This window comes from Toxorhynchites rutilus, chromosome 2 (assembly GCF_029784135.1).
Source record: "Toxorhynchites rutilus septentrionalis strain SRP chromosome 2, ASM2978413v1, whole genome shotgun sequence".
NCBI classification, from domain to species: Eukaryota; Metazoa; Arthropoda; class Insecta; order Diptera; family Culicidae; genus Toxorhynchites; species Toxorhynchites rutilus.
In genome coordinates this window covers 246,283,993-246,301,759 of record NC_073745.1, presented here as the reverse complement: position 1 = coordinate 246,301,759, position 17,767 = coordinate 246,283,993, and the positions used below count along the sequence as shown (strand labels likewise).

General features: G+C 44.4%; 1 protein-coding gene across 3 annotated transcripts in view; it reads left to right on the top strand.

Moving 5' to 3' along the window:
- Positions 1-13,355, top strand: part of LOC129765177 (laminin subunit alpha) — a 37,893-nt gene extending 24,538 nt beyond the window's left edge. For all 3 annotated transcript variants that reach the window (XM_055765124.1, XM_055765126.1, XM_055765125.1), the window contains 8 exons: positions 1,483-1,719; positions 1,805-1,975; positions 2,034-2,250; positions 2,310-2,519; positions 2,580-2,852; positions 2,917-3,054; positions 3,122-12,540; positions 12,604-13,355. In XM_055765124.1, the coding sequence (XP_055621099.1) occupies positions 1,483-1,719; positions 1,805-1,975; positions 2,034-2,250; positions 2,310-2,519; positions 2,580-2,852; positions 2,917-3,054; positions 3,122-12,540; positions 12,604-12,735 (10,797 nt within the window). In that variant the 3' untranslated portion in view covers positions 12,736-13,355. The remainder of the gene's footprint in view (positions 1-1,482; positions 1,720-1,804; positions 1,976-2,033; positions 2,251-2,309; positions 2,520-2,579; positions 2,853-2,916; positions 3,055-3,121; positions 12,541-12,603) is intronic.
- The last annotated feature ends 4,412 nt before the right edge of the window (positions 13,356-17,767 follow it).

The window sequence follows — 17,767 nt, the reverse complement described above, 5'->3', positions numbered from 1 at the left end:
TGATCCTTCAACGGCATTAAATTCTAGATGATTTATAAATCGAATGAGAGTTCAATTATCGCTCGACAAAACTCAAGATGGGAGAAGGTTTCGAAGAGTTTCTTTTTCGTGATGCGTCAATGTTTCCTTGACAGATTTTTCGTGAGGTCATACGGAATATAAAATGGCTTACGAGAACTTGATCCATTGGCGATTGATAAAATTCTTGATAGATGATCACTACCATAGACACTACTTACACGCGATACTCTATCGCAAAGAGGTAGCAACGCGTTATTTTGTTCGTTTGGGTGCTCCTGGAGACAACACGCAACTTATCTGGCTCCATCTGGATCATTTCTGTAATTATTTAATAAATCCCGAAGGACTAAGGCTAAATTATAATTTTTATATATATTATATTTTGGAAGAAAATTACGTTTCAGCACATTGGCAGTAACAGTTTCATTCGACTTCAGTAGCTCGTAGTTTAGCATTCCTGGCTTCCAGCGCTTGCAAAGCATTCCTTATGACCAGGGATGTTTTTTAGCTGCGTAATTGACTATTGTGCTGGATTTAGCCATCCGCTTGGGATTGTCGTAGTAGATCTTTTTTTTATTGCCGGTCTCAATCAGTGTCTTAGAATATCAACAAATATTCAAGAGTAACTCATATGATTTTATTTCAGTGTGAATTAGTTTTTTCAGATTGAAACACACCGCCCTCAGGTTAAAAGTAAACAACATTTGATATTCATTTGGCTAAAATGAAATTCAATTATGGCATCTTGAATAATCAAGATGAAAATAACACTGGGTGGATAATAAACTTCAAAACATATTGAAGAACAAAAGTTCATTTGCTCATATTCACTGGTTGTCTGGATCTATCATTTTGATTTTCGTTTGGAATATATAGGTTTTCGATGCAACCTAGCCCGAAAATCTATGCATTTGAGCTTAGCGAAGATGATTTTTTCTCAACACTGGCCACAATACAAAAAATCCTTTGTGTTGCCCGACAGGCAAGTTAATTGTGATATTGGGATGATTTGGCACATTCAGAAAATTAATTTAACTCCTAGTTCCTTTCCAGTTTCTTTTTTATGAATTTAAATGAATTGTTCCGATAGAAAATCTCTAGATAAACTAGAATTTAACCAAACAACATCCGATCTTTCGATAGAAACCAAACAAAATATTCTTCTAAAAATAAATCGACTAGGTTGCACTGTCAGCGGAATAAGCCTAATTAAACTTATCCATTCTGCTCATTACAATTATTGCCGAGAACAGCGCTGACAACGGGAGCTGTAATATGATACGCTCCGTCAACATTAACCAGCTTCAATTTTCCAAACTTACACTCATAGAACGATGGTAATTGAGCGTCTACCCACGTTGGTTCTAGACACGATGCTAACCGTTTATCTGTGCGGATCCATTGTGTGATGTCAGCAATTACGCGAATGTAGTTTGACACAATTTTTTTCGCGTTTTCCAGGAATTCCATGTGGCCTATTTGTTCATCCGTATGGGCAACTCACCCCGTCCCGGGCTGTGGACGTTGGAGAAATCAATCGATTACGGCAAAACATGGCAGCCGTGGCAGCATTTCTCCGACTCCCCGGCGGATTGTGAGACATATTTCGGTTACGATAGCTTGCGGCCCATCATGCACGACAACGATGTTATTTGTACGACCGAGTACTCGAAAATTGTGCCACTCGAAAATGGCGAGGTAAGTGGAAATGCGCCTAACGGTAGGCAATACAGTGAGCTGGGGACTTGGTGGGGGGTGAGCTGATTTGCTGTGGTTGTTTCAGATTCCGGTGATGTTGCTGAATAATCGTCCATCGGCGAACAACTACTTCAATTCAACGGCTCTGCAAGAGTGGACACGTGCAACTAATGTGAGGATTCGTCTGCTTCGTACAAAGAATTTGCTGGGTCATCTGATGTCTGTCGCCAGGCAAGATCCTACCGTCACACGAAGAGTAAGAAAAATCATTTGAAATTCTTTCCAAGAATCTTGGCTTACGTTTTTTCGGACAGTATTTCTATTCCATCAAAGATATTTCCATTGGAGGTCGCTGTATGTGCAACGGTCATGCTAATACCTGTAATGTGCTGGATCCACGCTCACAAACGAGAATCCTGGCGTGCCAGTGTCAGCATAACACTTGCGGTATCCAGTGTGCCGACTGCTGTCCTGGGTTCGAGCAAAAAAAGTGGCGTCAGAATACCAACGCTCGGCCGTTCCAGTGCGAACGTGAGTATCAGCGCTTCTGTTTAGATTCGGGGAAGTCTGAACCCAATTTTGTATTGTAGCATGTAATTGTCATGGTCACTCGAGTGAGTGTATCTACAGCGATGAAATCGATGAGAAACGCCTGTCGCTCGATATCCACGGTAACTTCGAGGGAGGCGGTGTTTGTCAGAACTGTCAGGACAACACCGAAGGTATCAACTGTAACAAGTGTAAGAACACCTTCTACAGGCCGTACGGAAAACACTGGAACGAAACGGATGTGTGTCAGCGTAAGATACGTGATTCTTTCATTCCAAGCATGATTCCCTGAAATCTTTGTATGATTATAGCTTGCAACTGTGATCACTTTTACTCTACCGGGAATTGCGAGGAGGAAACGGGTCGATGCGAATGCCGCACCGAGTTCAATCCACCCAATTGTGATTCGTGTTCCTATGGTCATTTTGGGTATCCAAACTGCCGACCATGCGAATGTAACCTCAACGGAACGATCGGATATCACTGCGAGGCGGTCAACGGAGAGTGTCCGTGCAAACCGAACTTCGGAGGCTCGCACTGCAGACAGTGTGCCGAGGGGTACTACGATTTTCCAGAGTGTGAACGTATGTCACAGTTTTCTTGGAGGAGTTTCAGAAAAATTCAAATATTCTTCGCCTTCTATTCCAGCATGCGGATGTAACGAGATCGGCTCGGTGAATCACGTTTGTAACTATGAATCCGGACAGTGCCAATGCAAGCCAAACTTTGCCGGGCAGCTTTGCGAAAAGTGCAAGGATGGATTCTTCAACTACCCCACGTGTTCCTGTAAGTAGAACGACCGCGTTTCCACGGTAATGTGTCCTACTAATCCTTTTTCCCTCTTCAAAAACAGACTGTAACTGCGATGTGCGTGGAACCCTCGACGAGGTTTGTGACAAGGGAACCGGCAAGTGCTTGTGTCGCGAGGGTTATGGCGGACCCCGCTGTGACCAATGTATTCCTGGTTACTACAACTATCCGGACTGCGTTCCCTGTAATTGCTCTGGAGCAGGTAGTGTCTCCACTGTTTGTGACATCACCGGAAAGTGCGCCTGTTTACCGAATTTCTCCGGACGACAGTGTACCATGTGTCTCCCGGGATATTATCAGTATCCGGAGTGTTTGCCCTGTAACTGTGACTCTCACGGATCGAATGGACTGTCGTGTAACACTGAAGGTCAGTGTCAGTGTGCTTATAACTTCGATGGAAAAACATGTAACCAATGCAAGGAAGGGTTCTACAATTTCCCCGCTTGTGAGGAATGTAACTGTGACCCGGCTGGAGTTATTGCGAAGTTCGCCGGTTGTGGGTCGGTACCTGCTGGAGAGTTGTGTCAGTGTAAGGAGCGCGTTCAGGGAAGAATTTGTGATAAGTGTAGGCCGCTATACTGGAATCTGAACGCTAGCAATCCGCATGGTTGCGAGGATTGCGAGTGTTTCATCGATGGAACCATTGGGGCGTTGGATACGTGTGATACCAAATCTGGTCAGTGCGCGTGCAAACCATCGGTAACAGGTCGCCAATGTTCCGAGTGTAAGGATGGAACCTTTGATCTGTTTGGTGCTAGCTTGTTTGGTTGCAAGGATTGCGGATGTGACATAGGAGGTTCCGCAGGAAATGTGTGTAACAAAGAGACCGGTCAATGCAAATGTCATCCAAGAATTGCTGGCAGAACTTGTACCTACCCGTTGACCACCCATTTCTTCCCCACTTTGTATCAGTTCCAGTTTGAATATGAGGATGGGTACACTCCTTCAGGGGCACAGGTTCGTTACCAATTCCACGAGGATGTTTTTCCAGATTTCAGCAAACGTGGATATGCCGTTTTCTCGGGTTTGCAAAATGAAGTAATCAACGAGGTTAGCGTCATGAAATCATCCGTTTATCGGCTCGTGATTCGCTACAAAAATCCCACTCAAGACAATGTGATCGCCCAAATTCTAATCGTCCCAGACAACCCAACTGAACTCGAACAGAAGGCGAAGGTTCTCTTCAAGCCGAACGATCACCCGGAATTTGTAACAGTCTCCGGGGCGAAAGGAGAGATCCCATCTCCGGTTGTTTTGGATCCGGGACGGTACACAATTAGCATCAAAACCGACCGGAATGTACTCCTGGACTATTTTGTTCTGCTACCTGCAGCATATTACGAAGCACCTATTCTAACCAAGAAAATTGAGAATCCGTGTGAGATCGCTGATTTGGGATTATGTCGTCACTTCAAGTACCCCAACATAATTGAATTTAAGCCCCAACTGGAGGCGTACATCGTTGACGGTGAAGATTCATTCAAGCCCGGAGAGTACTTCAAGGATTATGAACACTTGGATGTGATCAAGGAGGAGAATCTCCCTCTGTTGACTGTAGAGCAGAACGAGCTCAACTACGTGCTGGATGTACCTCGACCCGGTAGATACGTGCTTGTGGTCGACTACATCACAAACCGTAACTACCCGGAAATCTCTGTTCTGCAGATCAATCAAATTGGGGATATCGAGCAAGATGGCACCGTCACGGCGTACCCTTGCACCTACACAACCGTCTGTCGGCAACCGGTGATCGATAAAGAATCTCGGGAGAAGGTCTTCTACATTGACCCGAACAATCGTAAGCCAATTATCATTTCAAGTCAGGAACCAAATGGAGCGATTGCGATCAAATCGGTCACCGCTATCCCGTATGAAGAATGGTCCATCGATTATATCAGCCCCAGCCCGGTCTGCGTGATGCAAAATGGCGAGTGTGTGTCGACAACCTACCGGACCGCACCAGATTCCAAGAAGATCGATTTCGAGACGGATAACGAGGATCGCGTAGCGGAGGTGAATCCAAGTGAGTTGTCCGATAACTCGACGAAGCTTATCTACTTGGATAAGGACGATCCAGCGTTGAGTATCAAAACCAGAGTCCCACATCCCGATCGCTACGTGATCATTGTTAAATATTACCAACCCAATCATCCGATGTTCAACATTCAGTACAGGATCGAGACGGAGCGGCAAAATTTTGATCATAGGCTACCGCTTAGACATTGTCCGGGAAATTCCGGCTGCCGAGAAATTTTGAAGCAGGACAATGGATACATTTGGTTTGATTTGGAGGACATTGCATTCGATATCACGTTTATAAGTGGGGTAACGAAGGGGGTTTGGTTGGATTACATACTGCTTGTGCCGGCTGATCAGTTCAACGAAGATTTGCTGCAGGAGGAGACCTTCGATCAGACGAAAGAGTTCATCCAAAAATGTGGACAGGATCATTTCCACATTCAGCTGAATGCAACCGATTTTTGTAAGGAGGCGGTGTTCTCTCTTACGGCGGACTACAATAGTGGGGCGCTTCCATGTAACTGCGACTACTACGGATCGACCAGCTTCGAGTGCGAACAGTTCGGTGGTCAGTGCCAATGTAAACCGCACATTATTGGACGTCAGTGCGAAGCCTGTAAGACTGGGTACTACGGGTTCCCGGATTGTAAACCTTGTGATTGTCCGTCGACCGCGCTCTGTCAGAAGGATACCGGTGAGTGTATCTGTCCGGATCGAGTGACCGGTGAGAAGTGTGATCAGTGTATGCCTTACACCTTTGGGTACGATCAGATCATTGGTTGTGAGGATTGTAACTGTAATCCGCTGGGTGTGGCCAGAAACAATTTGCAGTGTGATCTCGAGAGTGGCGTGTGCGAATGTGGATCCAACGTGGTAGGCAGAACATGCGATCGGTGCCAATACGGTTTCTTCAATTTCCCTCACTGCGAGCCGTGCAAGTGCGATATTCGGGGAACGACGTTTGAGATTTGTGATCAGGACGACGAAACCTGTTTCTGTAAGAAGAATGTACAGGGCCGGGAGTGCAATAAGTGTGTGGATGGCACGTACAACTTGCAGGCTACGAATCCCGAGGGATGCACCAAGTGTTTCTGTTTTGGTCATACGTCCGTTTGTGACAACGCCTTCCTGAGACCATTCAATGTCAGCATGATGAAGGACGTTTCGCTGAACACCATATCGATCACGGGGGGAAAGCACCAAATTACTCGATGGAATGTTCAGGGGGATATCATGATCAACGAGACTACAGCTGAGGTAGCCTTGAGTGATGTTGACAACGAAGAACTTCTAGCCGGCTTGGTCTATTTTGGTATGCTGGATTATCTGCTGGACTTGAACAGCCACATCACGGGTTATGGGGGACAGCTCACCTACAAGCTCCAATATACGAATGGTCTGTTTGGAAATGCATTGATCGGACCGGATGTCATCTTGGAAGGAAAGAATATGGTGGTTACCCATCAGAGCATCCAACAGCCGGCATCGAATACGCTCTTCGTTGGGCACGTCCAGATGGTGGAAACCAACTTCCAAACCGTTTCCGGAGGTCCCGTGAGTCGAGAGCAATTCATGATGCTGCTGAGAGATCTTAGTGCTATCTACATTCGTGCTTCATATTGGGAGAATGGTCTGTCGACCATTGTCTCGGATGTAAGCTTGACTATGGCCCATAATGATCCTGGAAATTACGACATGTATGAGGAGCTATCGGTAGAAAGTTGCTCCTGTCCGCCAGGTTACACAGGATTATCTTGCGAAGACTGTGCTCCGGGTTATTATCGCGATCCCAACGGTCCATACGGAGGCTACTGCATTCCGTGCCAGTGTAACGGACATGCCGACACTTGCGACTGCAACACTGGCATCTGTAATGAATGTCAGCATTACACAGTGGGAGACCATTGCGATCAGTGTATTGAAGGGTACTACGGGAACGCGACGCGAGGATCTCCCAACGACTGTATGATTTGTGCTTGTCCACTACCAATCGATTCGAACAATTTTGCCACATCTTGTGATGTTTCGGAGGACGGGTATAGAATTCACTGTGAATGCAAACCTGGCTACACCGGTGAGAAGTGTCAGAGTTGCGCCCCGGGATTCTTTGGCGAGCCGGAGATCGAGGGTGAAGTGTGTAAACCGTGCGATTGTTCGGGTAACATCAATCCAGATGAGCCTGGCTCGTGCGACTCTGTGTCGGGTGAATGTTTGCTTTGCTTGAACAATACTTCCGGACGGGCTTGTAATCTTTGCGCACCTGGGTTTTACGGGGATGCCATCCGTCTGAAGGACTGTCAAAGTTGTATCTGTGATGAGTCTGGTACGGAACACTGTGACAACTTCATTGGAACCTGCAACTGCTATCCGAACGTGATCGGTGAAAAATGTGATCGATGTGAGGATGATCACTACGGGTTTGAATCAAGACGTGGTTGCACTCCTTGTGATTGCGGCATAGCATCGAACAGTACTCAGTGCGATGATCATAGCGGAAAGTGTGCCTGCAAACCAGGAGTAACTGGACGACAGTGCGACCGATGTGAACCAGGTTACTGGAACTATACAGAAGAAGGGTGTATCCCTTGTTCATGTAACACAGATTACTCCAGAGGATTGGGATGCAACGCACAGACCGGGCAGTGTGAGTGCTTATCCGGGGTGGTGGGGGAGAAATGCGACTCGTGTCCATATAGATGGATCTTGATCCCCGAAACAGGCTGCCAGGAGTGTGACGGATGTCACCATGCACTGTTGGATGTCACGGATGCGATGAAGGCAGCGATCGATCCGGTTTTGAACGACATCCGATCGGTTGCTGATGATTACTACACCTCGCAAAAGTTGAAATACTTTGATGATTTGGTTGACGAGATTGAACCTACGGTTCGCAAACTGGATCCACATGGCGTCAATCTGAATCCATCCCGGCAACAGATTGAGGCTCTAGAAATGGACGTTAAGAATCTCGACCGTCGCATTCAATATGCCGACCAGAACGCTAACGATCTATCCACGAAGAGCGAAAATCTACTGAGAGGTTCCTCGGATATTTTGGATGTGTGCAGATTCGCAAACATCAACACCCGAAAAACCATCAACGAAGTGGAGAAACTCGCGGAAAACCTTGGCAAATCAGAAACCAATAAAATCGAGCAAGCTCACGCAGAGGCAGTTAACTATTTGGAACTGATCAAACAGTACTCGGCATCACCGGGAAGTTTGAACACGCAGTACGATAACGCAACTGAGCTGTTGGCCAGAGTGTCCGAACTCGCACAACCCGTGTACGATCAACGGGATCGATTGAACAAGCTGTTGTACAATATTGGCGAGTTCGACGTGAAGCTGGAGGATTTGTACAACTGGAGTTTGAAGATTGAGGACGAAAGTCGCACAACGGCCAAATTGAATGCCAAAAATAAGGGTGCGTTGGATTCCAAATTTGAAACTGTGTCCAATCAGTCACGAGAGGCCCTGGGTAACATCGAGGACGCCAAGAAACTAATCGACGAATCGTCAAAGTTAAGTCTGGACATTTTCACCACTCATACCGAGCTAGACAACGCAAACTCCGAGCTGAAACAGCTGAACGCTAAGGTCGACAAGGAGCTGCCCGAAAACGAGAAGGAATACCAAGATTTGTCACCTAAAATCCAAGATGCCATTGACTATGCCGCTAACCTTAAGGAGGAAGCTCAACGCCTCACTGCAAATTACTCGAACGTTACGGCAAACTCGGAGACGGCACTAAAGGCTGCCACCGCGTATTCGAAGATTGTTAATGCTGTCAATGAGGCGAAGAATAATTCTGAAAACGCTTTGAAGCCGGCAGAAAACGCATCGGAGTTGACCGCAGGAATAGAACAACGAGCTGGGCAGTCCGACGGAGTTTCGAGGGACTTGTTGAATGATGCGGTGCGATCGCTACACTCACTGCAGTCTGAGTTGGAGCCACATATCAACAAATCGGTGGCCACTGTCGATCACATTAAGAAGAGTAACCAGGATAGTGACGATGTTTTGTACTCTATCAATCAATCTTTGGATGGCATTTCAGAGGAGTCGTACACCAATAGTTGGGAGAATGCGAGAGATCAAGCGATTGAGGCCCAAGCAAAATCTCAGAACGCTTTGAAAATTCTAGATCCTATAATAACCGAGCTGCCGAAGGGCGTTTATCAGGCCGATCAGCTACCTAAGGAAATTGACCGGACCAACAAGGATATTCAATCGGCGACCAGTCAAATCGAGCAGTACAAAACGATGATACCTAAGGTCGAGGCGTTGGTGAACGACGTGGAGGAAAAACAGAACAAGATAGATTCCATCGTGAGTGACATTGGTGACCGATTGGAGTCACTGAAGAAGCAGATTGCCAGCGCGAGGTCCCTCGCCAACAGCATCAAGTTTGGAATGACCTTCCATCCGAACACAACACTGGAAATCAAACCGCCCGAGTCGCTCTCCCAGATGGCTACCAATTCGACCGTGTCGGCGTACTTCAAGACCAACAAACCCGAAGGTTTCTTGCTGTATTTGGGTAATGAAGTGAAGCCGGATGCGAAGAAAACATCGCGTGACGACTACATGGCACTGGAAATCGAAAACGGGTATCCTGTGCTGTCCATTGATTTGGGTAATGATCCTGAGAAGGTGATCAATCCGAAATATGTGGCGGACGACAAGTGGTACCAGGCGATCATTGACAGGAGTGGAAACAATGTGAAACTGACGATACGGGAAGAGCTTGAAAATGGAACCGAGATGATCCACCCGAAGGAGCAAATCTTACCGGGAGCCTACAATGTGTTCAATGTAGATCAGAACAGTAAACTGTTTGTGGGAGGATATCCACCGGAGTACAACATACCTTTGGACGTTAAATCGGCTGAATTCGATGGTCAAATTCAAGATTTGCAAATCGGGGGAGAGCATGTTGGGCTGTGGAACTTTGTTGACGCCCAGAACGTTCAGGGTGGTAGAGAGCGCGATCAGTTGCTGGATGAGGATAAACCAAACACTGGATTCAGATTTGGTGGGAATGGCTACGTGATGGTTGATGCTAAATCGTACTCTTTCAAGCACCGTTCACATATTCAGTTCCGATTCAAGGCAAGCCAGGATACACAGGATGGTTTGTTGTTCTACGCGGGTAGAAACCGTCACTTCATCTCAGTCGAGATGAAACAAGGCGCCATTGTGTTCCAATTTAAGCTTGGTCAACATGCGGAAGTGGTATCGATCGGATCTAGCGGTATGTTCAACGACGATAATTGGCATACGGTCTCAGCTGAACGTGAAGGAGTGGTTGGCAAGCTGACAGTAGACGGCAACGCAGTCTATCAGGAAACGTCGAACGTTCATTTCCCTACCACCCAAGTTGAACCGCTGAGGGTTTCGGAATCAATGTTCTTTGGAGGGTACCCAGGCAAAATGAATCACTCAGAGGTTACAACTAAAGGATTCGATGGGTGCATCGATGATGTGTACATTCTTGGCACTAGGGTCGATCTTAGTATCAACCAGAAGGCTCTGGACGTTCGCCCTGGATGTCCCATGAAATTCTCATCCTTGCTGTCGTTCCCTCCGCACCAATTTGGATACGTTGCTCAGCAGGGAGTTGTCTCGTCGAACGGTCTTCAGGTGAACATCAAATTCAGGACGATGCAGACTCATGGAATTCTTTTCTACACTACGAACAACGATCAAAGCGGAACTTTTGGACTCACTCTGGAGGACGGTGTCCTGGTACTCAGAAGTAGCAAGCAGGAGATCAACACGGGTAACATGAAATACAACGATGGTGAATGGCATGCGGTAACCGCTACTCACGAGAATGATCGGCTGTCACTGGTAGTCGATGATAGTGAGCCTTTCATTTCTGATGAAGTACCCCCGCCGCTGTACATTGGAGACGGTGAGATCTACTTCGGCGGTCTTCCGAAGCATTTCGTCACTCCGAAAGGAGCCATTGTTACTCCAGCATATTTCTGCGGCTGTATCCTGGATGTAACCGTGAACGGACAAATCGTGAACTTCGCCAACCTCAAGGATAAGAAGTCTGCTATTTTGGATCACTGCTCGTCGGATATTTTCGGCTTCTCGAATTTGAACCAAATACCATTGTACTATCCCGATGGCGAAAGTGAACCAATTGTGTTCACAGGATCACGATCAGATACTGAAGAATCCAAACCTGACCAGGACAAAGACAACGAGATCGACGAAGACGAGAAGGACAAACAGAATCCCTGGGAAGATGATGAAGAACGTACCGAAATCGAACCCCTTACTACCATAACCCAACCGACAACGACAACAACTACATCCACAACAACAACACCAACAGAAGCCGCACCCGAGACGACGCCAACTCCGCCCTCAACGACGACCACCAAACGTCCACGACCACCTCCGGAGAAGCCGGAACCTACTTGCAAGCTACCGATCGTGCCTGATCAAGATGTCGACTTCGATGCTGGCTATCGCTTCGGTACGGGTCCCTTCAGTCATATCGAGTTCAAAGAAGTGCCACAAAAGATCAAGAAACAGTACGAGTTCTCGCTTCGTTTCAAGACCGCCTTCTCTGAAGGTGTCCTATTTTACGCAGCTGACTCACGCCATACCGACTTCATCGCACTGTATTTACGCGAGGGAAAAGTTTTCCATTCGTTCAACTGTGGTTCGGGATCGGCCAATTTCAGCTCCGAGCGTCGATATGACGATGACGAGTGGCATACCGTTCAGTTCTCCCGCTACCAAAACAAGGGCAAACTCATCGTTGATAGTGAAGATGAAGTGCACGGGGAGTCCGCAGGAAACACACGAACCATGCAGGTACATGCCCCCTTCTTTGTGGGCGGTGTTTCTGGTGGTGAGCATTATGAAGATGTCGCACTAAATCTGAAGATTGATAAGAACATTTTGGAGAAGGACCAGTTTGTGGGATGCATCAACGATATTCAGGCGTTCAACAGACCTCTGGGAGCACCTTCCAACATCACTCAGACTATCCCCTGTTCATCGCAGATAGAGAGCGGCGTGTTCTTTGGCAAGGGAGGAGGCTTCGTTAAGTTGCGCGAGAAGTTTAAGGTGGGAACCGAGCTTACGGTCAGCATGGATATTAAGCCGCGTTCGCAAACCGGTTTGTTGATGTCCGTGCACGGGAAGCGTGCATTCTTTGTGCTAGAATTGGTCAATGGTAACATCAGCTTGACGGTTAACAATGGTGATGATCCGTTTACTGCAATGTATATCCCGCAACCGAGCGAGAATCTATGTGACGGTCAGTGGCGCACAATCAAGGTGGAAAAATCTTTCTTCGTAATAACAGTTGAAGTGGATAACATTCGTTCTGAGCCTGCGATGGGTGACTTCCGATCGGGATCGACCGATACTACAAGACCGTTGTTCCTTGGAGGGCATCCTCATCTACAGAGGGTAGGTTTCGATATTCATCCCTGCTAACAGCTGAAACTTATTGCATGCGTTTTCTTTCTGCAGATCCGAGGTCTAACTGCACGTGAACCTTATCAGGGCTGTATCCGGAATGTCGTTGTCCGTAATCAGCAGGAGGAGATTACACCAAAGATGACAGTTGGAAACGTACAAACCGGTGTTTGTCCGACCATCTAAGCGAACGATACTCGAGAAATAGGACAACCTCTTCAATATGAAGAAATACGCGAACGAAAGAAGGATAAATGATTTACGTGGAATTGCAACATAAGTTTTCTATTATTACTTTCTTTATTATTTTATCTTTACTAAAATTAGAGCGACCCTGTAAAATTGAATTTTATGAATGTCAATATAAACGCTGCGCTGAACATAATGACCATGGAAAACTGATTTAAATTATTTTAAGCAGACTCGAGTCAATACAACAGTGCATCAAAATCAACTGATAACACTTTGTGCCAATTCTTCTTTCTCATATTTACACTTTTTCTATAAAATGTTTTTCAAATCTAAAGCTGCCATATTTCGAAGGGTAACCTAATTGAACCAAAAACAAAAAAACAACGTAGCAACATAGTCTTTAATGATATCAACAGAAAGTTTAATCTATTCTACCTTTTTTGTGTATTTGAAACATTATCTTAACTATTAAGCAGTTAGAGACATCGTCTCGTTACCCTTTCAACAATTAATACTGCCATATATCGATTGTTTTGTTACCTCTCCGACATGAATTTCAATCAATACAATTCAAAGCATTTTTACTTGTGCCGCCATAGACATAGATACAGAAACCATTGTCGTTGAATTATTAGATATCACTTCCATATTGTGGCTCTGTGTTACAATCTCCGTCTTATGACGTAGGATCTCGTCTTTCGGGAACCCGTTGGAGGTACGAATTGAAAAAAGGAAATCTATCGCATCGTGAAAAATGTCCAATTTGAAACGCTTATTGCTGAGTCATTTCATGTGATTGATTGATGAGATTTTTGCGTCAATCGATTTCGGCACTTCATAACAATTTTTGACGCTGAACTACATCTTTCAATCAGAAAACAAGTCACGCTTTTATGAAAGTTAATGTTAGGGTAACACGGGGTGAGTTGGACATACTGGGTGATTTGGACCACCCCTCTATCTCAAAAAGTACGGTTCAACTTGGATTTTTTATAATGTCATTTTCGTTTAATTATTGAACCGTATGTAACTAACGTAAAACACTTTGGTAAAAATTTTAATTTATGCATGTTGTGTGGGGTGACATGGACACCTTTCTGTGGGCTGAATTGGTCCTACAGGTTTGAGGCTTTTCTTTGATCTAATTGATTCCAGATGTCACGGAATCACAAAAAGAGGATGGGCAGACAACGTTGGATCAAGGAGGAACTTCAAAGAGCGACTCATACCATCAAGAACGGATTTTCTTTGACCAACAACGAAAGTGTTTGAAAATGCTCGAACAACAGTGAAAATATTCATGCAGAATTCGAGATGGTGTCAATCCAATTTTTCTGGTCTGGAATCTGGCCAAGACACCTGGTATCGATCCCAAAACACTGTTACTGATTGTTACATTATCCCAACATACATTACATAAACATAAGTATTTTTTTTCCGATGGAACACACACTGGACCAAATCACCCTACAGACGGTCCAAATCACCCCGCATCAAATTTTTATGTCCAAAAATCTTCTCTTTTATTTTATGATATATTTGGTAGTTTGAAGCTTGATATAATGATCAAACATTATTGATTGAGAGAAAACAAGTGTTGCTCAGTATACAATGTGAAATTTTTGATTTAGACCGTATTGGTTTGGAAATATTAGGCGATTTGCTTAGGTGGTCCAAATTCCACTCTTTTCCCCTAATGTTGATGTTATGCTATACTTTACAATCCCGTAGTCTGCAAATCGTTCAAATTAATGAAAGCTGGAAGTATTTCCATTTTCCCATACATTCGTTCTACCGAATTGTGTGCTAACCCTACCTGTACCATCAATAACGAGCAACTAACACATTTGTTTCTATCCGTTTTCAACTTATTTGGTATAAATAAGCAATCCCCGATTTGATAGCACAGTCTAAATCTAGCAGGTCAAGCGAGCGGAGTATATTCATTCCTAATGCTGATATCACACACACGGCTCGTTACAAGAACGAAAGGGACGCAAACATGTTGCATCACATTCACTACACAAGTCTGTCTCGAAGAAGTAGATCAAGAAGCCCGCTGTATCAAAGTGTGGCACACAATAAAACAGAATAGATGTAAAACAATTTGCGATAGAGGCGAATGAACTGCAAAGTTTAAAGCCTCTTAAAAACAAAGAAGGAAAGGAATAATTTGCGCACTTTTCGTTTTGTGGTCATCGGAGCAACATCATTGCCGGTGAGCTTCGAGCGGGAATGGGTTTCTTTTTGAGAACAAGTGGAGGAGGAGTATAGAGAAGTGTTTCTTTCCACAAGGGCCTTTCTCAGGGCTAGAGGCGAATGAACTGAAGAAGTTCAATACTAACTATGGAATGGGATGGGATGGTTTGAAACTACAGTTGCGAGCGAGCGTGCTAGCCAGCACAATGAATCGAGCGGATATAATTTATTTCTAATGCTGATTTCACTCGCATATAGGGGAAGTGGGGGCATACTGGTCACCCTAAGGAATATGCCCATTTCCAGCGTTCACATACCGCTTCAATTCCCATTTTTCGAACAATATTATAGTTCAACTCATTGTTGTTAAAAAACCCCCCCGGCAAACTTCGTCCCGCCCAACATTTGTTTTTTGTTATCAATACATTCAAACATTCACGTTTTCTTACTAAGCGAAAGTTCATGAGTCCAATCGCAGAACTGTTCATTGATTGATCTTCTAATCGACCCCGTTGAATTTACCTTTTACTATGAAATTCCTAGTACTTCTACCAAAACACATCATTATAATATCAGATTATTTTCAGACACAGTTCTCGTTCAAGATTTTTCAGCCACTTGCAAATAACATGTTTCTCCGTTACATGGAATAAATGTTTGATATAGAAAACATGATAGAATAAAGACAGACCCCCCCCCCTCTTCTCGCCTTAGAGAGGGGAGAGGAGTGTCTATTCACCATAGGAACGTTTTGTGCCCCCTAAAATCTTCACATTCCAAATTTGACTCCATTTGCTTGAATATTTTTGAAAACCTTCCACGGCCCCAAAAAACCCCTACATACCAATTTTCATGTCGATCAGTTCAGTAGTTTACGAGTCCATAAAAATCAGACAGACAGACAGACAGAAATCCATTTTTATATATATAGATATAGATATTAAAAAATCAGAGAGGCGTTATTTGTTGTTCTTGAGTCATTTGAGTAAAAATTATTCAATGGTCGGAAAAATGCTTTTTTACTCCTTTTCCCACCACAAAAATTCATAACTTATGAACTACTGGCCCGATTTAGATGATCAATATATCAAATTAAAGCCAATGAGTTATTCTTGTTTTAAAAATATTACATTTGGGGAAAAAATAGAAGATTCTTTTTGTAAATATTGATAGTAATTGTTTTTCATAGTTTACATGGTTTCATGACCAAGTGCATCAAATTTTTTTATTATATTTTTTCTTGAAAGCTGAGGTTTTTTCACATAACATATCCAGAATTCAGAGAGGCGTCTTTTTTCGTTTGAGAGTTGAGTTTTGATTTTTCAAAGTTAACATGTAGCTGATGATGATGTTTTGAATTATAGAGGCTTTCTCAGACTCTCAGACTTTCGTCGCTCATTCTCCCCTAGCCATTGAAAAAGGCCAAATTGGAAAGCTAAACTGAACACTCGGCCTTGAGAAAGCCTACCACTGCCGTCCCATAAAACAAATAAATCGTGAATGAAGTATTGATGACTCTTTCCGAACAATCAACCATTTTTTGACGTAGAGCTACGTCTTTCATTAAGGGTGCCAAATCAGAAAACAGGTCACGTTTTTATGAAATAAAGTTAACATTAATAACTATTTTTGCCAAGAACAGATTTAGGCGATTTATATACTAAACGAATCGGAAATTCCCTAAGATTTGTTTAATATGCTATACATTAGATTCCCCTGGTTTGTAGATGGTTAAAATTCATGAAAACTTTAAGCGTTTCCATTTTACCATACATTTGTTCTGTCCATTTGTGTGCTTTCCCGAACAGAGCTGTCAATAACGAGCAACTTATCGACGAGCAACGAAGGGGAAATCGTACGATTCAAAGTCTCCGTGAACAAAGGAAAAGAAGTAGAATGAAGGGGAATATTTGCCTAGAGTATAAAGAGTGGATCTCGCTGAGGCAAACTTTCATTCGGCATCGGACTGTTGAGCAATCCAGTTCACTTTGCTTTCGCTGCGCTTCGATCCAAGATTGGACCCCACCAGTGGTAATTCAACTTGGATATCGTCGTGTGGTTTTTCCAATTCGTTTTCGCGTTATTCGTATCGTTTCTTTCCGCGTTATAAATTGGACTCTTCGGGTGTTGTGTTGAGCAAGAAGGAGAGGCAGGCTGGCTCGAGCCCTGCGAAGGGTCATCCAATGATGCACGCCATGTTGGTGCAGTGAAAAGCGCTCGAACCGAGCCTTCGCGAGTGTGACACCGCATCGAACGACAGCGAAATAGGCGACTTCGGCGCGTCGGTCGAAAATGTGAATGCCATTACCCAGGCAGTAATCGAATTCAAGCTCCCCCGCTGGTGGTGAAGGCGGTCGCTCTTGACAAACTCATCAGCGAATTCGCATCGATGGGTGTTACAGCAGAGTACAAGCTGTGTGGCATAATTCAGTCTTTTTCCAAGCAGTTAACTTTGTTTGTTTTTCGTCATCATAAGGGCTTCGGTGGTGCCTTTGACATTGCATGAATGCATTAAACTGACGTTATGGCGAAGCAGGCATTAAGGTTGTGTGCCAAAAAATCCATTGGAGAATACCAAGCATCTTGAATGTCGTACTGGAATGTTATAAGTTATTTGGGTTCGCGTGCCAGTCGCAAAACTGCCTTCAACTACGATTGCATTTGCGCTAATCTTAATCATAATGAAGCAATGATACTGTTTTCGAGGTTGTTGATATCAACAAAAAGAGTTTATTTCGCTTGTAGAGTCACCGTTGTTCTGTATGTGATTTGGTTTCGCTTGCCAGTAGCGAAACTTCCTCCACTAAGGGTGACAAATAACATGTAG